The following is a 25,344-nucleotide window of genomic DNA, read 5'->3' on the forward strand; positions in this document are numbered from 1 at the left end:
CCATCGTAATCCCGATAGCTAATGGTATAAAGTATATAATTGTATAGCTAACCGATTTTAGTTTGACGGAATCTTTATTAGTAGCGAATACTATGTAAATATGGTTTCTAAATAGCGTTTATATGAAGTAGATATGAAATGTAGCAATATTTAGCTAGGATGTGTTCAAACGAAGTTGTTTATTTTATTTTATATTGATTTTATGCTTAATTAATTATTTATTAACTAGACAATTTTAAGTTATTGCTAGCTGGCAACACTCGACGTAGATACACCTTGTTCAATGAATACCTCATTCGTGTATGACACTAACGGTTGTCGAAATCACAATTTTTAGTACTTTTATTTTATTTAGCGCGATCGAAGGGCGTGGGGACCGGGAGTTCCAGTGACTTGTATATATTTGTTACAGTATTATAAAGTTAGAGGTTCGCTTGTCCATCGGGATGGTTTAGGATTATTGTAACCGAAGTTTAGGCCCTCGATGTGATCACAGCGACTTAGGAGCGATATTTGTAATGTCGTGTCTTAAACGTTTTTATATCGTCCAATTATTGTCGATGAACATTCATCGCCAGCGCCGGGGCCCGTGGCTGTTAGATTTCAGAGATATACTTAATTTTTATCAAATACACGTCATTATACGTCACAGTATAAATTTATTTTTTATTGCCGATTTCAATTATTATTATTTTTTACAAATACTTTAAATATCATTGCTTTCACGGGTCTCTTGACATATTATTAGAATATTATATATGAACTTATCAAGGTGGCTTAAAAATATTGGCGTACGATTATAAATTAATTTAGCATACGTCTAGAACACGGGTGCGACCGACGCGCGGCGTCTCGACACCACCGGTCCATATCATTTCGTTACAGCAGTGACGTGACGTGACGTGACGTGACGTGACGTGACGTGACGTGACGTCCGTCACTGGGCGCGGCCACAGGGTGTCGACACGTCAGTCTCCACAAGTGCCAACCGGCCGCTCCTACCAAAGAGTAAAGTTACCTTCACGTAAGGAATTAATGTAACATAGGATTCTAGAGATCGTCGAATGTATATAATTTTCGTATGTGTTAAATAGCTTCGCGTAGGGAAGCACTCGTGCCGCTGGCCGGTCCGGTGCCGGTCCGGTCCCGGCCCGGCGACATTCCAGGCTTTCGTGTAAGTTGACGCTTCCCGCGCGAGAACGTTTCCGGTGTAGGCAGCGATTATTGTTATTTTGACCAATGTAATCTGAACTATGTAACGTTTGTAAAAACATTTACTGAACGTGCGATGACGACATACGTTATGCATAATGATAAGAGGTAAATACAATTTACACGATACTAAGCTACTTTGTTTTATTTTATCGCCCTGTCCTCTCGAGCTCTCTCATGTTTATATTTAAATATTTAGACATGTTATTGATATCATTTTTATTTACTTCATTTAATAATATAAGTATATTAGACATACTACCTGTGCTCGCGACTTCGCGCGGAATTTAACAAAAAGTTATTGTTCAGTTTGCAGTTATAAAATAAATAAATGTCTAAAATAAAAGTAGCTAAGTTAATCTTTATTATATCAGCTATCAGCCAGTGAAAGTCCCGTCAAAATCGGTCCAGCCTTTTCAGAGATAAGCCGGTCCAAACAGACAGACAGACAAAATTTGTAACAAAAGTTTGATATATGTATCGTGTAAACATCCATATGCATTTAGTAAAAAGCGGTTATTTTAATATTACAAACAGACACTCCAATTTTATTCATTTGTATAGATTAACATACAAATAATGATAAAACAACTTAATGTAATTAATTATTTCAATCGGTCGACGCCGCGTTGGCACAACGGTCACAGCTATGGATTGTGCCTGTTGCGCTGGCGGTTGCGGGTTCGATTCCCGCACATGACAAACATTTGTATTGGCCATACAGGTGTTTGCCGTGGTCTGGGTGCAGTCCTTGTGGGTCTCCCCACCGTGCCTCGGAGAGCACGATAAGCCGTCGGTCCCGGTTGTTAGCATGTACATCTGATAGCGATCGTTACTCATAGTAGAGAATATATCCGCCAACCCGCATTGGAGCAGCGTGGTGGATTAAGCTCTGATCCTTTTCCTACACGAGGAAAGAGACCTATGCCCAGTAGTTTGCACTATTACAGGCTGAAGCGTAATCGGTCGACAGGTAAATTATTTTATAAAATTTTAAAATAAAAACTTGATACAAATGTAAACTTAAGATTTAGTGAATTTGCCTCTGAAGGTATTTTTATTTATAAGAGTAGAAATAAGTTGTACGAACTGTACAGTATGAAGCAATGGAAGCAGGAGACTAGATTTTTGGATTATGTAAAACAATATTCTAAAACTTGTAAAGCTCATCATTAACATCTATACATATAATAAAATGGTAGGAAAGTCAAAACTGTACATTGAATATTTTTTTTAAAAGAATACTTGGGGTGTGATCTACAATCGATACCGAAGCCAAAAATATGGTTTTTAGAATTTTTGTCTGTTTGTCTGTATGTATGTCCGGGATAAACTCAAAAAGTACTACATGGATTTACTTCAAATTTGGCACGAATATTATTAAGAAGTCGGGTCAACATATAAGCCACATATTATCACGCTATCACCTACGGAGAACGAGCAGTGAACCTTTATTTCTTCAACACATTCTGTAACAACGTTTTAAAAATTTGAATGTTGTTATTATATTAATAACCATCCTATAAGCTAGCTTCACACTATAAATAAAGGCATTCTGTAGTATATTTAGTATCAGCAATGCACCCGTGCAAAGCCGGGGCGGATCGCTAGTGAAATATAAAATTATTAATTATAATGAATAATTAATAGTATCTGTGGGAAACGTAATAAGCAAACTATACCAATTGAATTACACCCATGACAAGTTACTGAACTACAGTAACTACTATTAACTAACGGCCGAACCCAATATTCAATCTAAAGATAGAGATAGGTAGTTATCATCGACTGCTAATAACTAGCTATCTATCCTTTGTAGTTGTCCCAATAATTCGCATAGGGGACTACTATCTCTAGTTAGCTGTAGATAGACCGGCTACCTGAGCTCTTCCTTACATTCCAGTATACGCAGCGTCACAGACGGCCTCAGTTATGTTACACAGATGTTTTGTAGTATTTAAATTTGTCATACAAATTTTATTCATATTAAAGTAATCTTGTTTTATAAAAATATGGACAAATTAATTTTTACACAGACTTTTTAAATTATAATAAATGATATTATTTTAATATGGAATGCATGGTAAATCTAGTAACGGAACGTTTTAACACGACACGAAAAGACGCTACGACGCCATTACGCTTTAATGAATCGTTGTTTCGTTTGAATTTGTATAATTTTTTTACAAATCAAAATTCAAATTATACAAATCATTGCAAATTATAGGTACAATCATTCACCAAATTGTTTGTTTTATTCACAAGATGAGTAAAGTAAGTATTATTTCACAAGAAACATATTATTTTTATTCAATTAATTGTTGCAAAAGAGCAATATCACTTGAACTGCTACTTGAACTTGAGTCTGCCATTATTTTTCACTCGAAATTAATTTTATTTTAAACAAAGAAAATACTTTTTCAATTAATAAATCTTAGTTATCCCCCGAAAACTATAGATCGGATATTGTTGTTACTAAAGATAACCAACGTTACTGACAGATAGAACTCTATTATTATTGGGACGCTTACACTGTCATTTTCATACGAACTGTTATCTCTAGTAAGCTATCTTCCCTCTCGTCGATAGACAGCTTTGAAGGATAAGATTGCCTATCGTCGACAAGTTTATTGGGTCAGTAAAATGAATGATAGATAGATATTTCTGTCTCTAGTAGGACATAACCAGAGATAGATTGAATATTGGGTTCGGCCGTAAATAACCTTAACTTTTATTAGAAGCGGTCAGAATAAAATTATAACGTGATTAAAAACAGTAAATTTATTTTAAATAGTACAACGTTAACATTCTACATTTGCTTTTGCTTCTTATTGGACATTTTACTTAATTGCCGACATATTTTCTTTTTAACTTCCTTCTGTCGTTTAATCTTACGCCATTCCTCTGCTTCTTGCTGCTTCTTGAACTTTTTCATTTTCTCTGAAGTTAACTTTTTCTGGACTTCCTTCTTCTTTTCGAAATTAGTTTTCAGCATTTTCATAACATTAGATACTTGTTGTTCATGTGGATTCTTAATTACCGCTATCCGGCCTGAGAACTGCTCCTTTTTGTTAGTTTTTGACAATGTCATGGTCTTGGCTTTGGGTTTAATTTTGTAAGGTAAGGCCTTCTGTAATTCTTTTGGTATAACTAAAGGCTTGAATACTTTGGGCTCCCTCACAATTTCAGTGTACATTGAATCATTATTTGCGTCATATTTTATATTGCGTTCTCGTTTCAATTGACCTTTAGTTTTCATTCCTTCCCAAGCATTCTTCTTACCCATTGGCAGTAAAAGGTTAACAACAGGGGCGTAAAATTTAGTTACGTCTACTTTAAACCACGTTCTACAAAAAACTACATCGCTCATAAGTATTTTGTCTTCAAACGTAGCACGAAAAGCGCCTTCGGGTTTACTTAAAGCTTTTTTTATCTGTCCTCTTATTCCTGATACAGTTTTCACTCTTGCTCCTTCGAATTTTGCAACTTCAAGAGTCGTCGTAAACATGTCTTTAATGAAAGCTGTTTTCTTATAAATTTTTAAAGGTGTTCCAACCAATTTTAACTTTTTCATAATTTGCGTGGACTTGTTGATTTCATTGACACTACCCGTTGCTGCAATTCTAAAACCCAAATGCTGTATTTCGTTCGTGGCATTGCTAACTGTTTGTAAAGCTAGAAAACCTGTATTTTGTGGTGTTATCGGACCATAAAAGTGCATGTTACACGTAACGTGTTCCGGCGTGTATTTCAAATATCTACACTTTAAATCATCTTCAATTTTGGAATATATTGGTAGCGTTTGGAACCTGCGCCACCCTAGTGATATAATTAGTGGATCATTTGTTTTTAAGATCTTTTTATACCATCTATGCTTTTTAACTTTACAAGATACAAATCCTATATTCTGTTCAGCCATATTCAATGCCCCTATGAGAAGTGGATAGCTGGCGTCGAAGTTCGTTACGAGCTCCGATGGCATGTTTTTGAATAACATTCTCACGTACAGACCAGGTCTAAACCCTTCAACTTCAATTCTTAAACCATTATCTAAGTTTTCAAAGACTGACTTATTTAACTCTGATTGTTTAAGAGCTTCAGCCTTTAGACTCTCGTAATATGAATGATCGCCCTTAATTCTGTGATCATCTGGATTGTCATATTCAGCATCAAACTTCGCTTTCAATTTAAGTTTTTTATTTAAAATTTCTGATTTAGTTGGGTCTGCTTTTCTTTTTGATCCAGCGACTTCTTCCTCTTTTGATTGTTTATCTGATTTTTCTTCATTAACATGTTTTTCACCAGTTTCTAAATCTTCAAAGTCTCCGTAAATTTCGTCGTCTCCGTCACTAGCGTCGTCTAATTTCAAAAGTTCCTCGGCGTCTTCGTCTGCAGATCTTTTACCAGTCACAAAATTATTTATTATCATCATTTTGTTCTCATCTTTCGTCCAGTCTCTTAAATTGGGTTTCTCTAAAGAATAGAAAAATGAACACTCATCAAGATCTAATTGTTCTTTTTCTTTATGTTTCTTCTTTTGAGAACTGGTGACTGTCTTTAATAAGCCAGCACTCTTTGTGTCATCGCTATCTTCTGAATCTTCTTCTTCAGTCTGATTCTTTGTTTTATTTCCTATTTCGAAATCACCATAAACTAATTTCATGATATTTTTAGAGGTTTTTTGTCGCTCAAAGTATGCATTGGTCGCATTTTCACTTAATTTTTCTTTCCATTTTATACTGAAATCTTCCTCATTAACTTCCTCGTTTTCGGATTCTGTTTCATCAGAATTCGAATCATTTTCATCATCTTTTTCAGGACTATTGCCGTTATCATCGTCGTCATCATCACCTTCGTCTTCAGAGCCAGAATTGTTATCCCATGGAAGTTTAGAGCTTGACTTTGTATCTTTTTCACTTTGATCGATACCACTATCATTTTCAGAATCACGTTCATAATCTGACTCCTGTTCATCAGAACTTGAGTCACTATCTTGACTTTTACCATGCTGTAAGTATTCATCGTCTTTCAACATATCTGGATATATCACATCACCGCCACTGAATAATTTTAACCCAGTTTCTTGCATTTGCTCATCAACTGTTTCCTTAGTTTCCACAACATTTTTTAATAACGCCTGCTTCTCATCAATTTCTTCGTCGTCCTGTTTATGAGAATGTGACCCTTTAAGTTCAATGTAGACTGCATCCTTGTCATACACGATGCCTCCGACACCAGAGAAGGGTGCATATATTTGCCTCTCCCTCTCTATTAAGTGCCTTTTTTTCTCCCTACTAGGCAGTGGACACGGATCAGGCAAATATGACAACTCACTTATTCTCATATCACTAACTCCTGAAAAGATAAAATATAATATATTAACTAAAAAAATAAATTTGGATTTTTTCTATGGAATCAATTTTACAATTTTATTTGTAAAATTTAAATTAATTATTAATTATATTTTATAAGTTATTTGTTACATAACATAGTACTGTTATTATTACCATAACTAGCATTTGTTTAATTTTTTTGAATATCATATCAAAAATTGACCGCTCCAGCGGGGTTCGACCCGCGTCTCCGACTTACCGTGTCGGCGCTCTAACCAATTAAGCTATGGAACGATGTACCCGCTCGAGCGAAATTTTCGATATGATGATTTTTATATTCGGTTTAAGCGAACCGTGGCGCCGTAAGGTAGACAGCTGGATCCTCCATAAGGTTGACAGACAGGAAGGTAATACGTTCCTGATCTTCAGCGCTCCCGAGGACGTGGTGCAGACCCTGGTGGAACGAGAGCGCCGACTCTGCTATTTGCTGGGGTCGGTGTACGTGAAGTTCCAGGGTCCGAAAGGTAAATTTACCGAGCACCTGCCAACGGAGCATGACGACCCCATGGAGGATCAAAACAACGGAGAACAGGCGAAGGGGGAAGGGTCGGGAGCAATCCCGGCTATCCCCGAGCCACCCCCTGTGAGGCAGTCGAGCCCCAAACCCCAGACCGAAGAGGCAGTGGTCGTGGAGGAGCTGCTTCTGGAGTCGGAGGAGGGGGCTTGCCTGGCAAGCCTGGACAACCTGGCCATAGGGGAGACAGTGATGGAGGAGGCAGGGATGCTGTCTGACGATGGCTTACCCAGCTCACCCATCCTGTAAAGTCCTCCAAGCAAACCTCCACCATAGCATGACAGCAACGGCTCAAATGCGTAAATGGTTGGAGGTTAACACAACAGCCATTGCACTGATCCAGGAGCCGTGGGTCAGGAATGGCACTGTATGCGGACTCCGGAACTCTGGAGGTAAGCTAATTACACATACAGGCTCGGAAAACAGCAGGGCCTGTATTTACATCACCAACAATATACAGGCGCAAACATTAACGAGATTCTGTTCTAGAGATGTGTGCGCCATACAGCTGCATAGTACGCAAGACCACAGCCTGCCGGAGATGGTGATCGCGTCGGCCTACATGCCGGAGGCTGATGCGCCACCGCCGCACGACATGGCACGGCTGATAACATACTGCGAAGAGGCCAGGCTGCAACTAATTATAGGCACTGACTCCAACGCACATCACACCCTATGGGGAATGAAAACAACAAACGAAAGAGGTAAGCTCTTAGTTGAATATCTGATGACGACAAACCTACAGATCATGAATGTGGGCTCTGAGCCCACTTTCGTGAACAGACGTAGCAGGACAATCATCGACCTAACTCTTGCCACAGAAGCGGCCTCCGAGACCATCTCCAACTGGCACGTATCCGATGAGGCATCGTGCTCAGATCACAGATGGATACGCTTCGATGTGCAGGTAAATACAGTTCCAACAACCCCTAGGCGTAACCCACGCAAAACTGACCGCGTGCACTACGCTGAGAGACTGGAGCAGCTGCTCAGTGAGCAGGCATGCCCAGACCGGCTTGTGGGAACAGAACATATAGAACAGCAGGTAGATACTTTGACTAGCAACATTATAGACTCCTACCAAACTGCATGTCCCTTATCATTGCCACCGGAGAACAAAGTAACCTGGTGGGGGCCTGAACTGGAAAGACTCAGGAAAAAGGTGAGGCGACTTTTAAACAGAGCAATGAATACATGCGCCGATCTGGACTGGGACAGGTATAAGAAAGCCAAGTCCAGATACAAGAAACGACTAAGGTACAGAAGCACCGACTCGTGGCGCAAATTCTGCAGCAGCGTGGAAACCTGCGAACAGGCCAATAGGGTAAGGAAGGTCTTAGCAAACCAATCCTGCCAGCTGAAGGGCTCCCTAAGAAAGCCTGACAACACCTTCACGAGCACGCCGGAAGAAGCAGAGTGCATCCTGGTTGAGACACATTTCCCAGGGTGCCACATCATGCAGTCGGTGGACTGGCCCGAGGAGGACGTAGCCCCAACAGAGGAGCATTGGGAATATGCACTCAAGGTAGTAAGCCCATCAAAAGTCAGATGGGCTATCAACAGCTTTGACTCCTTCAAATCCCCAGGGTTGGACGGGGTCTTCCCGGCACTTCTAAAGTGGGGAAGTAACCGACTGATCCAGAGGCTTACCACTGTTTTGGCGGCCTGTTTAGCTCACAGCTACGTGCCGAGGCAGTGGAGGGAGGTAAAGGTAATCTTCATCCCCAAACCGGGAAAAAGTGACTACTCTGAACCCAAATCCCACAGACCTATAAGTCTTACATCTTTTCTACTGAAGACTCTGGAAAGGCTGTGCGAACGGGATCTGAGAGAAAACGCCCTAGCTACAGTACGCCTACATCCAAACCAACACGCGTACAGCCAAGGTAAATCAACAGAGTCAGCTCTACATGCAGTGGTCAGTAAAATAGAAGAGGCCATTGAAAACAAGGCTATGTGTCTTGGCACCTTCATCGACATAGAAGGAGCCTTTGACAAGACTAACTTCAACAGCATCTCGTCGGCCCTAGTTAAGCACGGGGTACACCCGATGATGATCGACTGGATAGGTAACATGCTCAGAAAAAGAGTCATCAAACTTACATCAACTGAGGCACAACATGCACTGGTAGCCAGAGGATGTCCACAAGGAGGGGTGCTTTCCCCACTACTGTGGAACCTAGTGGTAAACGACCTTATAACCAGACTGAACCAGCACAACTACTTCACGATCGGGTACGCTGATGATATCGCCATCCTAATCAGCGGCAGAGTCAGCAGTACCGTGTGCAGTGTCACACAGCAGGCGCTACGAATTGTGGAGAGATGGTGCATAGATAACGAACTCACCGTCAATCCTGGAAAGACGGAACAGGTAATGTTCACTAACAAACGGCAATTGGGGAGCTACAAACCCCCTAGACTGTTCGGTACGGAGCTACAGTTCAGCTCGGAGGTAAAGTATCTAGGAATTATTCTAGATAGCAAACTGAACTGGAGCAAGCATCTCAACAGCAAAATTGACAAGGCTACAATAGCCTTCTGGCAGTGCCGCAGAATGATAGGTAAGAAATGGGGTCTATCCCCAAAAGTCACTCTGTGGCTGTACCAGTCCGTCATCAGGCCAATTATCAGCTACGGTGCTGTGGTTTGGTGGCCGAGAACCAGACTAATCACCGGAGAAGCAAAACTACAACGACTTCAAAGGCTAGCTTGCATGGCGACTACGGGCTGCATGAGGACTACTCCGACAGCCGCCCTGGAAACCCTACTGAACCTGCCGCCGCTGCACCTGTTTATCCAACAGGAGGCGGGAGCGGCTGCGGTAAGACTCAGGAAGCTAAACCTTTGGAGGAACGTAAAGGTAGCACATACAGGAATACTTGGCGAACTGGCAAACAGGGAACCGCTCGTCGAAGCGGTTACCGACAGGATACCCAAACAGTACGTATTCGACAAAAGATACAGAATACAATTACACGAAGACCCAGGTGAAGGCCTCAACCCTAGGGAGTTAAGAATCTTCACAGACGGGTCGAAAACATCAACAGGTACAGGTTCTGGGGTCTACTCAGAAGACCTGAATATCCACATCTCATCGCCATTAGGAATCCACAACACCGTCTTCCAGGCGGAATGTATGGGAATCATAATGGCAGCAACAGCGATCAAGTCTAGAGAGGTACAGGGTTTTCCAATCCGTATACTTTCCGACAGCAGATCGGTCCTGCAAGCCCTACAGAGCGACATTATGACATCAGGGCTAATATACGAGTGCCATCGAGCTCTGACGAAGGTAAGTGAAACAAACACCATTACCCTTCAATGGATAAAGGGACACAGTGGATCGCGAGGCAATGACACGGCCGACCGACTGGCGAGGAATGGATCGGAGATGAGGGTCTACGGACCCGAACCCATTCTGCCTCTGCCATTCGGATGGCTGCGCAGCCAGCTGCGACACAACACCAAGGTAATGCACCAAGAATATTGGACAAACCTAACTACCTGCAGGCAGACCAAGGAAGCTCTTCCGACGATCAACCCAGGATTGTCCCGCAAACTTCGCGGTTATGGAAGAGCCCAGCTCCGACTACTGGTCGGGGCGCTTACGGGACATGCCTTGCTTAACAAGCACTTACACAATCTAGGTGTTACAGACAGCCCCCTGTGCAGAGCGTGCCTGGAGGCAGAGGAAACGGCCTCACATATCCTGCTGGAATGCGGTGGTGTGGCGAACTACAGGGCACTACACCTTGGGACACCGAGGTTGCTCCAGGAAGTCGTCGGCAACGTGAAGGGTCTGCTAGGCTTCCTCAAGGAGCTTGGCTGGCACGAATAGTGCCCACCAGCCGATCACGCAAAAAAGGCGCATCAAGACGTCGAGTTGCGGAAAATAGCCCGTGTACAACAACAACAACAACAACAACGGCGATATAATCAGAAAAAGTTATTTTATTATTAAGTTTAAGTTAATTAGTTATTTTATTAAGCATTAAGTTTATCTTGTGAACAAATGACCGAGTGTATGTCAAAAATATTTATTTATATTATCTATGTAATGGTCCTTCCCGTAGGACAAGAATCCTATATTGCGGGAAGGGAAACCCACGCAACACAAACAAATGGCAAGATCATGACAATCAGAATTATATATAAGCATTACTTGATAATAAACTCACAGATTCAAGCACAGAAACCAATTGCCATGAACACTGATAAAACATTGTCAGAGTCAAACAACTAAAAAGTGTTAATTGAAACAATTGAATCTTTCCTGTCATCTATCTAATAATAAAACAAAGACTAATATGTAAAAAAATAATCAAGTTACCTGCGATATGTACAACTGAATCCTTCATCAATGGCACTCCTCTGACGTAGCCATACAGGACGACATTTCTGTTAATCTTCGGGTCCTTTCTTATGCTCTCTTGACTCGTGATATCTTCAAGTCTATCAGCCAACACGTATGAGTGTGTCATTCTCCAACTTAGAGGCCTGAACTTCATCACAGATATGAATCTAGATAAATTCTTTATCTCATTCCTTAAGTACTCCCCGTGAACTATACCGGATAGGTAAAACAACTTGGCACCTGGATAAACTTCAGTCCAGAAACGATGTTTCAAGGTTTTCTTTGTCATTTTGAGTTTCTTCGCGTTCTTGATCATGTCGAGATGAGTTAAGACACCCATTATTTTAGGCATTCCGTGCACTTGACATATGTTTAAGAACTCGAAGATCTCCATCTCAAAGCCGAAGCTGGCGTCACACAGGAGTAACACTAGATCAACACATTTAGCTATATCAATCATTGAATTAATATCATTGTTACATTCAATTAAAGTCAGACGCCTCTTTTTCGAAGTAACTATTGTAATAGGGCCTTTCGTGTTAGTCACGTTTGTTTTAATAAAACTTTTTATAAGGTTATTTATGAGCGTTGTTTTGCCAACTCTCGGTGGACCGACAACTGCCACAACGATCGGTGGCGGCTCTAATGGAGTCTTATCAACCTGTGGTATATGTTGTTTCTTTGCAATAACATCTTCTCTGCGCCTAAATTGTCTTTCAGCTCGTACAGCTGATTGAATAGCAAAGGCTTTAGGATTTCGTTGCCTCGCCGATAGGTTAGACTGGTCCACTTGGTTCTTCTTTTTCTTTTTCTCAGCTTTACGGCCAGCATGTTTAGCTCGATGCGATTTCTTCTTGTCGAATATGGCCTCATCAGCCATAACTATGTTTTAACTTAATTTTGCAAAATAAACTCACGTGTTGTATTTTCACATTGACATTGTTGTCATGTGGTTGACATAAAACCAACATAAAACTAAAACATTTGACATTCAAACGCAATGGGTTACCATATTGGTCAAATTTACGAAACAACAAAATGCTTATCGTTAATGGTAGTTTAATAGTTCTATAATGCCGTTTATTTTATTTTAATTTTATATTTTTACTTAATTCATCAGTGGAATGTTCAAAAATGTAATAGTTCTACTAATTACTCAATAAAGTTACTAATTAGTTATTGTCTTATAACTATACATTTAATTAAACAAGGAAATTGCTATCATAGTTATTCAAATCATCGCACCATAATGTATGTACGTTCAGGTACAAATTACCTAGTACCTACATAAACGTGAGGTCATTATAATTATTTAAAGTTTTAAACGTAATGAAAACACCGAACATAGCTACACTCGAATCATCATCTATTATTTTATCACAGATAAGAATAACATTGCTCAGCTGTCAGTGAGGCACCGCGAATCAATGTTGTATGATTGACCTATTGTGTTTTCGTGAAAAAGCCTTCAATTTGGATGATGAAAGCAAAAAACTCATCTCTTAATGATTGCTTACGAGTGGAAGAAAGGAAAGTGAACTAAAACAATTGCACTTACTATGACTACTTCGGAACTGGAGAGCCGAAACGTCGCTATTTCCATGTTAGTATATTTAATTGTTGTTCTACATAACCAGTCATAAAACATTATTATATTATACGTCCAAGTTTATTTACGAATTACTACCTTTCATTGCCTATGTTTGTTTGTTGTGTTTAGCCAAGCACTCATGTAGGTCATCGATCTCCGACCCGCTCGATAAATAAAACAGTCAATAAAGATAATAATTATAATCAATTAATAAATGCATACTTTTTTGTTTTAAAATTAGATTATTACCATTTAATTAAAAATATTAAAAAAAAATATCTGTATGCAGAAGTCAGATGTTTACATCTGATAATGGCTAAGTATTGTAATAGCAAAAAAACTAAGCTGTTTTTGAATATAAAGCTAAACATTACTCTTTGTTTTAATAAACTTATATCTTTATGTTTTAAAATTGTTCATAAGTATGAGCTCTGTTTCAATTAAATCAGCACGTGTGATGGCAACAACCAACTTAATGCAATTATACATTTAATTTTTAAATCTTCTGTATTCTCTTTTATACATTATACTGTGATGACATTGAATATTTAGGAATTTGTGTAGTTTATTTCTTTATATAGTACACAGTTTATATAAAACAATTATAGTATGTGTATCATTTTTCAAAGCTTATAGGATAGCTTTTAATTATTACAAATGATTTCAAATGTGCTAATTTTTTTAAGAAAAATATATTTTAGTGTTTCTTCCAGTCCCGTCTTGATTTTATTTATTTATTATTTATTTATTTCAATCACAACTTACAACTATATCTTTATCCATCTCTGGATATTAAGCTCTATTAATTACTTAAAAATTGTTAGCTTTGATTATTGATTAATAGACGTAATAAATATTTAAAAGAAAATTGTGTTTTAGGAGAAAATCAGTGGAAAATCTAGTGATATCGTCACAAGATGCGATCGGACAGAGTATCAGCCAAGCTATCAGTTTCTCAGGGGTGATCACACAACCCAACCAGGGCTTACTGGAGAACAAGTAAGTTACCATTGCTTAATACCAAGGCAGACTACACCAACTATTATGATATGAATATAGTTTCAAATGAGCAATCCAATTAGGAGTATAATACGGTGGTATAATTAGGTGTTAATCTGAAAACATTATAGCTACTCAATGTAATTTGATATAATTTTAATAATATTTTATATCATGTAGATTAGTCTTGTGAGTGATTTTCTGATAAAAATAGAAAATACTCAAAATTTCAGTATGTGTAGTGTTCGTTTGATATGTTTTCGTCAAGTTGTTTTGTTTAAAAGTTTTCCTCCCACAGCTTGTTTAAGCTAAATTACCTAATAAACAAATATTAACAATTTACCAACTATTTATGTATACCTATCTAGTCAAAATGACTTTGTCAAAAAAAAAAAAAAATTGAAAAAAATAATTAATGTTTGATTATTTCTGACTTTAAAAAAGGAAGAGATTCTCAACTCTAATGTATAATTATTTTTTTTTTATATGTGTTACCTCATAACTTTTTGTTGGTTGTACCAGTTTTGTGCATTTTCTTTTTTTTTTATTTGAGTGAGGACTAATGTGTAGTTTTTGAGCTATCCCTAATAATGTGTTTGATGATATTCTCATTTTATTACCTGTCGATGTAAATTGTATTCGGTTTTCTTTTCATTTGAGAAAAAATAGCTATTAAATAACAAAATGTTCAATTATTCAGTTTGTCTATCACAATCTATATAAACGTAGCTCTGTATATACTTTCCACAATACTTTTTTTTGCATGTATTCCAAAAATTGTGTAGTCTTATTGTTATTTCAATATCATATTTGACAATATTGTGCTGTGTGGCTACGGCACTAAAGAATTTAGCCACCCCCTCTCTTCCCGTGGGTGTCGTAAGAGGCGACTAAGGGATAACAAGGTTCCACAACCATCTTGGAACTTAAGAAGCCGACCGATGGCGGGATAACCATCCAACTGCTGGCTTTGAAATACACAGGCCGAAGACGGGCAGCAGCGTCTTTGGTGCGACAAAGCCAGTACTGCGGTCACCAACCCGCCTGCCCAGCGTGGTGACTGTGGGCAAAACACATGAGTTCACGTTGTTTTTGACGTAAACTTGTGGAGGCCTACGTCCAGCAGTGGACTGTATAGGCTGTAATGATGATTTGACAATATTAGCATAAAATAATAGTGTCACTTAAAAGTTTGTATGCAAGTTCGTGTCGTTTTTGTTTGGAAGTCTGATATTTTGAAACATATTCTTCTGCATGTCGATAGAGAAAACCTAAACTGTCTTTAAGATATTTTCTGCTGTTGTATTTTTGTACAATATCTAGCAATTTAGCAAGCTGTAGCCACCTAACTGGAATCTGAGATCAGACCAGAGATTTCATTGGAAAGAGTTGTCCATCCACTTTAATATTAGCTCCCGGCTTGAAGTAGCTGTCACTGTTTTCAGTAAATTTGTCTCAAAATGCTGAGACTAAGCAAATTTATCTGTTGTCAAATATTGATTTATCTGCTTTCCTATGTCGTCACGTAATAATCACGTAATCACGTTATCACATAGTGCTGGAGAAAAATGACGGTCCCCGCTTGTCGCTCTACACTAGAGTGGCAAACACGCATACTGTCCACCTGATAGTGCAGGGTCACCATTGCATGTGGACGCCAGGCTATCCATACAAATGTTAAATATATTTAATATAAACAGGTAGGGCACAGCAGGAATTTCCTGCTCAAAATATGGAGCAGTCCGACTGGGGTAGTACCTCGACCTTACAGAAGATCACAGCTAAATAATACTGTTTTCAAGCAGTATTGTGTTCCTGTTGGTGAGTAAGGTGACCAGAGCTCCCGGGGGGATTGGGGATTGGGTCGGCAACGCGCTTGCGATGCTTCTGGTGATGCAGGTGTCTATAAGCTACGGTAATCGCTTACCATCAGGTGAGCCGTACGCTTGTTTGCCGACCTTGTGACATAAAAAAAAAATATTATACACATATGATTTTTATATACCTTAATTATTTAATAGAATTTAAATTACTGAATTATGCAAAGTCATACTGTTATATTTAATCCTAATAATCTCAAAACGAGTTAATTATTATATAAGTTTTAAGAAGGACCAAAGGTTAAGAAAAGCAAAGAGAATGTATTTTAAAATTAAATTTTTAACTATATACTGATTGCGCTAATATTGTACATATAATCGCCAAAAATAAATGAAATAAGTATGGTTGTTCAATCAACACCCAATAAACCGCCAACCTGCAGTGGAACAGTGTGGTGGGTACACTCCGATCCTTCTCCTACGTGAAGAAAGAGGCCTTGGCCCAGCTGTGAGATGTTACAGGCTGGTCTTCGTTACATCAACAAGGAACAGTTCAGCAACAGTTCTAAAATCGATACAATTATATCGTTTAGCGTTGTTACTGCAAAGTTTGTTGACTCTCTGTGTTAATATTTGTGATTGTGATAGTCAGTTGTTACAATTCTAGTTGTGAAGTCAGGATTTATAATTATAACTAGCGACCCGCCCCGGCTTCGCACGGTTGCAAAAACTATCAGTGTTCCTCTATTATATTATGCATGTATTATACATATAAACCTTTCTCTTCAATCACTCTATCTATTTAAAAAAAACCGCATCAAAATCCGTTGCGTAGTTTTAAAGATTTAAGGGATTAATTTTAGGGACAGAAAAAGCGACTTTGTTTTATACTATGTTCTAATAGTTATAATATTGTAAAGACGTCATATCTTTATAGACTCTACAGTTATATACAACACATTGGTCTGTCCTACCCACTAACTAGTATTGAGCAATGTGTCAGATTAAAATCGAGATCTACTCTAATATGAAGTCGTTAAAATAATGCATAGAAGAATATATCCTGGTCAAAATCTGTAGCATCCCGACTTGGGAAGTGCCTCGACCTTAGAGAAGATCGCACCTAAATAATACTGCTTTCAAGCAGTATTATTCCTGTGGTGAGTAAGGTGACCAGTCCTGGAGGTGGTATTGGGGTAGAGTAACGCGCTTGTAATGTTTCATAGGCTACGGTAACCGCTTACTATTATCAAGTGAGCAGTTGTGTTTATCGACATAATTGTGTAAAAAAATTACATATAATTTAAATGACACGCACCAACTTTCGATTAAATTTTTTCTTTCGGTCCACCCAGTCAAAAGTTCTGAAGTAACATACATACAAAAAAATACAATCGCATTGAGAACCTCCTCTTTTTTTTGGAAGTCGGTTAAAACTGGAGTGTAGGTGGAGTGCATTTAGGTTTAGTTTAATCAAAAGAAAAACATTTAGAACTTATTTAGTGGACTGTACATAAATTTATTTTACCTACAAACAAATAGCGTTTTAAATCACTTAACAAATGTTCTTAGTCTAACGTATTTTTATTAATGTTTTAACAAGATTTAAAGATTTAATGCTGTTAACATCATATTTAATGGAACGTTTGTTATTCTCAATATAACTCGAAGGAGTGGGGGAAAGAGTGGGGAAAGATCGTTCAAGGGCGACAGTACGCCTCGTAGTCTGCTAACTGTTGCCAAAACTGTCGTTGCATTTACGTTATTCTTACATCGTTATCTTAACTAATAATATAAAGCTGAATAGTTTGTTTGTTTGGTTGAGCGCGCTGATATCAATTATTTTATACAACTAGGTCGACAAACAAGCGTGCGGCTTACCTGATGGTAAGCGATTACCGTAGTTTATAGACGGCTGCAACACCAGAAGCATCGCAAGCGCGTTGCTGACCCTATCCCCGATTGCCTCTAGCTCTGATCACCTTTAAAAAACTAATAAACCGCGATAGATTAAAGTTGTTTCGTTATAACGTGTGAAATTCGTGTAAATATTAGAAAACAATATGACAGTACTAAGTTTACTAAGTCAACTATTAGGCAATAATATAAAATTCTTATATATGTATATTTCATTTCAAGTATATAATATATTCTTTATAAAATACACTATCAAACGATTACAATCTACAACTCTTTGTAAAAATACATAGTTGCGTGTGATACTGTTCAACTTTGTTTTCAAAAACGTAAGGTTTAAATTCCATCTTTATCTACACTAATCTATAATTATATTTGCGTGCCATTTATATTTTAACTATCTTTATATACCTGTGTGTTCGGATTTGTGTATATTTTTAGTGCAAAAAAAAATTAGAAAAAAAGAAAGAATCTATTTATTAGTCATTAGATAGTATTGTTAAAATATTTAAAATATATAAAAAAATATATTCTACTGGGTTGGCAAACAAGCGTACGGCTTACCTGATGGTAAGCGATAACCGTAGTCTGTAGACGCCTGCAACACCAGAAATCCCCCTCAGAAGCTCTCACCTGACTCACCACAGGAACACTGCTTGACAGCAGTATTAGTTAGACTGGTTAGGCTTTAGATTAAGAACCGTCATTTTAAAGTTAGAAAGGTTAGGGTTATTATTATTATTATTTTTTGTAACGAAATGATATATAATATGAAATATGAATATATAAATTAGAACTCATACAACCACACAAAACTAGCCCTTCCTATATACAAACCTCCTCGTAATTTCTGTGATTTTATGAGGGTATATCGAAATTGTTCTTATCACTGTATTTTTAATTCTTTACCATATTGGTGGTAGTATTGCGCGGTACATGTTTAGCAGCTGTAGAAATAAAATCTAAAAAAAGACAATAAAAATTGAGATCCGCCAATAGGTACTCCATTTTTGGCCGACACTGCTTCGTAATATTTCCCTACAGAGTGCAAAAGTTTCTAATACTATTTCGGATTTAATCTCGCGCCCATCGACTACGATCCACGTAGTCTATCGACTACGTCAGAAATAAAATTAGCTCTAGTACAAGAACTCTTTGTTTGAATATTTAATTGTTATTTTATAAGTTATCGGAAGACGCCAATAACATTAGACAAAGCTTAACACTGACAAGGATTTCTTGCGTTGTAACGATTAATTTTTGTACATATTTCTTTGATTCCGTAAACAATAGACTTTATATCGTCTAAAAAAGTATACTTTGATTGTAGGGATTGACGATTTCCCAAAGAAATATTTATCAAGTTACGAAAATTATCTTATCGGGAATGACAGTGTGGTTTTGTAGGTATTCGTGAAGTGGCTCAGTAATAATAAATACATATGTGGATATATTTATTGTGTAAAAATGACATTAGTGAGTGTAGAACAGGAGGATTACGGATTTACGCTTCTATTTAAGAAATTTAACGATATTTTATTCAGGTATCAGTACAAATTATTTTATAAACATACGCCTCAAATGCAATATTAATATTTTTTATAACTACCCTATTAATACCGTGATTGAGTGTCACTGCGTCGGTGACAGTGCTGAGGCTTTATTGATGCTGAGGTTCGGGGCACAGAACCAAAGAAAGGAAATAATGGTATCCCCAGGAAAAGTACCCAAAATAAAAAGATTACACCCAAAAATATTTTTGACTCCTTTTTAAGTAATCAGTTAAAATGCAGTATCTGTGCCATCGTAACAACAAAAAACTTGCAAGCAAAATTTTAGCGTGCAAGGCCGTATCGTTGAAACCGGAATTGAATTGAGTTCAGTTATTTAAAGATGATACGTACGGATTAAAATATCGAGGAAGTCATTTTGTATTTATTTATATATGGAGTGGACACAGTAGCTGGTTCAGGCGCTAGCGGTTTACCGGGACGAGGTGGCGAATGCTAGCGCGACCCCATCTCGCCCCAGCCAGGCGGACGACTGCTCACACGTGTTGGTTTTTAGGCAGTAGGAGTCTGACATAACCCTCTGGCGCCCCCGCGCTGGATCCATAAAGGATTTTCCTCGCGAAAAAAAAGGCGCTAGCGGTTTGAATTCGATTCTTGCATATATATATACACTTAACGATTTTGCCATATAAACGTTTGTGGTCTAGGCGTTTATTGTTTTGTTGTGTTGTTACCGTTAAATAGACAATACAAAAATCAAAGTGTTAAAACTTTATCATATAAAAACCTATAAATATTACTAGCTGACCTGGCAAACTTCGTATCGCCTTATTTTTTTTTTTTAATATAATAATTACATATATCAAAACAAAATATACCCTATCTTTCAAGTCGGATCAAACTGCACACGGTGTGCAAATTTGATTAAAATCGGTTAAGTAGTTTAAGAGTTCATCGCGGACAAACATTGTGACACGAGATTTATATATATTAAGATATGACTAATAAGTAAAAAGAGTCCATCGAATGATTCTTAATGTAACCAAGCCCTTCTATAATCCAAAACCGCTAACAAAAAATACCATCAACATTGTACTACTCATATTATTATGAGTTTTTTAAACAATTTCTTTCACACTAGCAGTGTAATGGAGCGCCTGAGGCGTTAAAAACATGAAAACTTCGGATTTCGGTTACAGTGAATGAAATTTTATTTAGAAATACGACGTACATTTAATCTAGCATAATAATTTATATGTTATCATCAATTATAGTTCAATGTCAATAAAATCGTCTTACTTGACCCCTTTTAAGAGTCCTGTGAGGCAGTAATGATATAAAAATTACCATTGATTAGTTAGAAGATCGAAGCTAAATAACACTTCTCGCAATTAGTGCTGTGTGTCTATGGTGGGTTAGGTAGCCAGAGCTCCTGGGGAGGCCCGGGAGTAGGGTTGGCAAAGCGCTGGAAATACTCCTCGTGTTCGTGGCGTCCATAATCTACGGTGCTCGCTTACCATCAGTCAGAACGTACCCTTCTTTTCATCATGGTATATGACGCTTCAGCTTGTAATATCCAACTGCTGGGCAATAGGCATCTTTCCCCATGTAGAAGAAGGATCAGAGCTTAATCCATCACGTTCCTCCAATGCCGGTTGGCGGATATATTCCATACTATCAGTAACAATCGCTATCAGGGGTACACGATAACAACCGGGACAGACGGTTTAACTTGCTCTCCGAGGCACGGTGGGGAAACCCACAAGGACTGCACTCATGGTATCTATTTTCTCATAATCTCGTGTCGAAAATCGCATTACATATTGTAGGTTCAATATCGCAAAATATTGACGAAATCGGTGATGATTTAGATTGATGAACGAATTCGGTGGTAGAAAAACGACGATACGATTTGACGAATATGAAGCTATCACACAGGTATTCTTGTCCCGTTCTGAATTCTAATTACTGGAATTTTCTAGAATAATCAAGATCAACATTTTGACCATTATAATTGACATATCATTTTATGGTATCAAGGCAATTTTGGTCAAAACACACATCCGTACCTATGTAATTAGCCTATGTCCTAGTATACATCACCGTATAGTGTACTGTCACAGTCTAGTGGCTATCACTGTTGTTACAAATTTTAACAATAAGTATAATATAATTCGATCGAGTGGTGTAATAAACCTTCGCGAGAACCGCTCTCCTATCTCGGTGAGTCAGCTCGAAGTTTTAACGTTTTTGCTCAATCCGCGGCCGAGCGTGACCGTTTGCTCGGTTCACGGCGATTTTAACATGCTAAATGATAATGTGTGACGAAAATATACGAGAACGATTCGTTATTCAATCCTTGATGATACATGGAATGCAGAACAAACTGTCATTTTAACTGAGGTAAGGTAACTGACCTTACAGAAGATCACATCTACATAATACTGCATTCAAGCAGTGTTTCATTGTGTTCCTGTTGATGAGTAAGGTGACCAGAGCTTTTGCCGGGAAGGGGGGATTGGGTCGGAAACGCGCTTGCGATGCTTCTGGTGTTGCAGGTGTCTATAAGCTACGGTAATCGCTTACCATCAGGTGAGCCGTACGCTTGTTTGCCGACCTAGTACCATAAAAAAAAAAAAACAATAATTAAATATATGTTGATCGCTTTAATTTAAGAGAAAATTTTTTGGTTTCTAATTAAAATCATAAAATATATGCTTCACACTCTACGGTACTCGGTTTATGTAAACTCTGTGTTGAGGATACAGACACACACACACACACACACATAGCACCGATACAAACGCTCAAACAACGATTAACATCTGTGTGGCCCATACTTTGTCTTGTGCGGAGTTTGTGCTACTGCCCAATCTACAACCAGTAGCCAACGCGTCGTTATGGTTCTAAATTATTTCGTTTCTTTAGTTCTACCCAACATTATTGTGTAATAATAAATAATTTCTACTGAATATTAGTCATAATTTGTGAATAGTCTGATAATAATAATGATTATTATTATTTATTCTGACTGACTGACTGATAATTAATTTATAAGAAAACTAGCTGACCCCGCAAACGTTGTTTTGCTATATATGCCATATTAACTCCCTTAATCCCCTCCCCCTTATAACTTAAGGGTATGAAAATTTTGGCCGATTCTCAGACCTACCCGATATGCACACAAAATTTCATAAAAGTCGGTCCAGCCGTTTCGGAGGAGTGTTGTAGCTAACATTGTGACACGACAATTTTATATATAAGATTGTAACACCAATTGATGAAACCGTTCGAATTGGATTCAAATTCAAATAATTATTTATATATCTTCTATATATCGTCTTGTAATCTTGAACATCTAATAAATTTAGAATTGTATACATTAGAGGACGTATTTAACTGAGGTAGGGCTCAGCAGGAAATTTCCTGCTCAAAAAATGGAGCAGCCCGACTGGGGTAGTACCTCTACCTTAGAGAAGATCACAGCTAAATAATACTGCTTTCTGATTAATTCGATACTGTTTTTAAGCAGTATTGTGTTCCTGTTGGTGAGTAAGGTGACCAGAGTCCAGTGCTCTTGATTGGGGATTGGGTCGGCAACGCGCTTGCAATGCTTCTGGTGTTGCAGGCGTCTATAAGCCACGGTAATCTCTTACCATCAGGTAAGCCGTACGCTTGTTTGCCGACCTAGTGATATATATATAAAAAAAACGTGTTTTAAAGTAATTCTTACAATATGTGTACAGAAAATGTATTTTGACGGATTTTCAAGCTAAAATCTATCTAAAATCTGACTGAGAATTTTCATATTACCATAAGTACTAACCATAGATATTTATTGATAAATTTTGTGCGAGTGTCTTCTATATGCCCTTACAGAAAAAATACACTCAGCGCTGTGAACGAATATTCGTATTTATCAATTAATCACTTGCTGATATCAATCAGACAATTTATCGACGCTTGAAAATAGATAAAAAAATATGGCTTCGATGTATATCATCGTATACTTTATTTATTAATTAATCATTTCTACTAATCTACCTCAAACTTCAACTTCATACATGTGCCCTGCATGTTGTGTGTGCATGTAATGTGCATTTTTGTACAAGGATTTAGGAAGATTCTAGTAACATTTTTAGGAAGATTCCCTGAGCGCTATAATATAGGGGTTTTCAACGACTCGTTCGAGTGTACAAGATATCAATATACAAATAAATAAAATTGGAGTGTCTGTTTGTAATATTAAAAATAACCACTTCTTACTAAATGCATATGGATGTATATGTATATGTTGCAGTCAGAACTCTTAACCAGTCAAAAGTACTATTGACTAGCGAAATCAGTCAAAAGTACTTTTGACTGGACAAGTTGGTCAAAAGTGGTTTTGACTGAAAATTATTGGTTATTAGTACTTTTGACTGCAAATTCGCGGTTAAAAATACTTTTGACTGACGCTCTCCGTCAAAAGTATTTTTAACTGCAAAAAAGCGTCAGTCAAAAGCACTATTAACTCGTTAGATGTGAATAAATTTAGTCAAATGATCCTGATAAACCATAATAAATTTATGCCCACGATCTTCTTGCGACTGCATGTCAATCAGATCGACTTGGCAGCGGCTGTTCATTTCAGTGTGGAGGATCGGTTTCTAAGCCTGACCCATCCTTTTCTTGCTTTTCTTCCTTTGGCATACTTCGCACATTGATAAATATATATTAATCATTTCTTTTGTAATATTAGCGTACTTTTTTTCCGTTTCATTCTTAAGTCTATCGCGACCACCATGCCCTATAGAAATATGAGCAGCGTCAATAATGTCGTAGATTTCCTCAGCCGGCGAAAATATTTGACAGGTTCTGTGTTTGTAACTAATTTTTTTATACCACAAACTTCAATATGTTTAAGCGTTGTAGTCTACTGTACTGTAATGGTGTTTCCTTTTCATTAAATTTCGCGTTTTCCACAGCCATTGCAAACTTTTTAAATTTTTCTTTTGTCATCACATTGAAATGACTATCTTTCATATCTTCCATCGCTAAAATTCTTTGCAAAAAGCCTTCTTTCTTTTCGTAGTCACTCATTTTTGTTCTAATATCAGTCAGTACGTTCTCCACTAATAATGAGTAATATAAAGTTTATATGTGCGTTTGTCGTTATTTTTATTGACCACCTTAACTTTTTAAGTTTTGACTGATACAACCAGTCAAAACCACTTTTGACGGAATCATTTAGTCAAAAGTACTTTTAACCAGCTCCATTGGGCAAAAGTACTTTTAACTGTTATTTTAGTCAAAAGTGTTATTGACTAAAGCAAACGGTCAAAAGTACTTCTGACTGATTTTGCTAGTCAATAGTGCTTTTGACTGGTTAAGAGTTTTGACTGCAACATATATACACGGTACATATACCAAAATAACATTTTTACAATTTTTGTCTGTCTGTTTGTTCCGGCTAATCTCTGAAACGGCTGGACCTATTTTGATGGTACTTTCACTGGTCGATAGTTTATATCGTAAGGAGTAACAGAAACTACTTTTATATTAGAAATTTGTTTATTGTATAAACTCTGCGAACTGAACGATAACTTTTTCGTTAAATTCCACGTGGACGAAGTCGCGGGCATAGCTAGTCTTTTATGTAAAGCGTGGCAATGGCAGCTCCTCTGATGTGACTGTTGTTCATGTGCGACGTTCTTTTACCATCAGATGGCACTGTACCGTTCGTTCAGCCCCCATACTCTAAAACTGGTGATTAGTCAGTGGGTAAATTAGCGCCCTTCATATTTTGATATGTAGGATCCATTATTAATTAAGAGAAATGTATGTATTCATCCATTAGCGGAATTTGCCAGTTCTTGTGAAATTACTTTACTGTTTACTATGAAGCGTGTCATCAATTTTATGCTACAGATAGCAAGATAACAATTTCGTGTTTCAAATTGGTCAATATGGGATTTTTAAATTATAACTACAATAACAAAACTAATTGTGCATTATAAAATTCTAATACCTACTGTTTATTAATTAAAA

At 37.6% G+C, this 25,344-nt stretch overlaps 2 protein-coding genes across 2 annotated transcripts in view; one reads left to right on the plus strand and one right to left on the minus strand.

The window, feature by feature from the left end:
• Positions 1-3,975: 3,975 nt before the first annotated feature.
• Positions 3,976-12,501, minus strand: LOC123658507 (ribosome biogenesis protein BMS1 homolog). The gene is made up of 2 exons (XM_045593907.1): positions 11,453-12,501; positions 3,976-6,567 (listed from the first exon to the last, which is right to left on the minus strand). The coding sequence occupies exons 1-2, from the start codon at positions 12,354-12,356 to the stop codon at positions 4,022-4,024; spliced, it is 3,450 nt and encodes a 1,149-aa protein (XP_045449863.1). The 5' UTR covers positions 12,357-12,501; the 3' UTR covers positions 3,976-4,021.
• Positions 12,502-12,876: 375 nt separating this feature from the next.
• Positions 12,877-25,344, plus strand: part of LOC123658293 (protein Aster-B-like) — a 56,594-nt gene continuing 44,126 nt past the window's right edge. The window contains exons 1-2 of the mRNA XM_045593730.1: positions 12,877-13,079; positions 13,947-14,066. Of these exons, the coding sequence (XP_045449686.1) occupies positions 13,036-13,079; positions 13,947-14,066 (164 nt within the window). The 5' untranslated portion in view covers positions 12,877-13,035. The remainder of the gene's footprint in view (positions 13,080-13,946; positions 14,067-25,344) is intronic.

Source organism: Melitaea cinxia, chromosome 12 (genome assembly GCF_905220565.1).
Source record: "Melitaea cinxia chromosome 12, ilMelCinx1.1, whole genome shotgun sequence".
Lineage (NCBI taxonomy): Eukaryota > Metazoa > Arthropoda > Insecta > Lepidoptera > Nymphalidae > Melitaea > Melitaea cinxia.

What these genes read in the sequence shown, in the direction of transcription:
- LOC123658507 (XM_045593907.1), bottom strand. Translation starts at nt 12,356, where the DNA reads ATGGCTGATGAGGCCATATTCGACAAGAAGAAATCGCATCGAGCTAAA. An exon ending in TTCAGTTGTACATATCGCAG is followed by an intron (nt 6,568 to 11,452) that starts GTAACTTGATTA and finishes TTATCTTTTCAG; the next exon opens with GAGTTAGTGATATGAGAATA.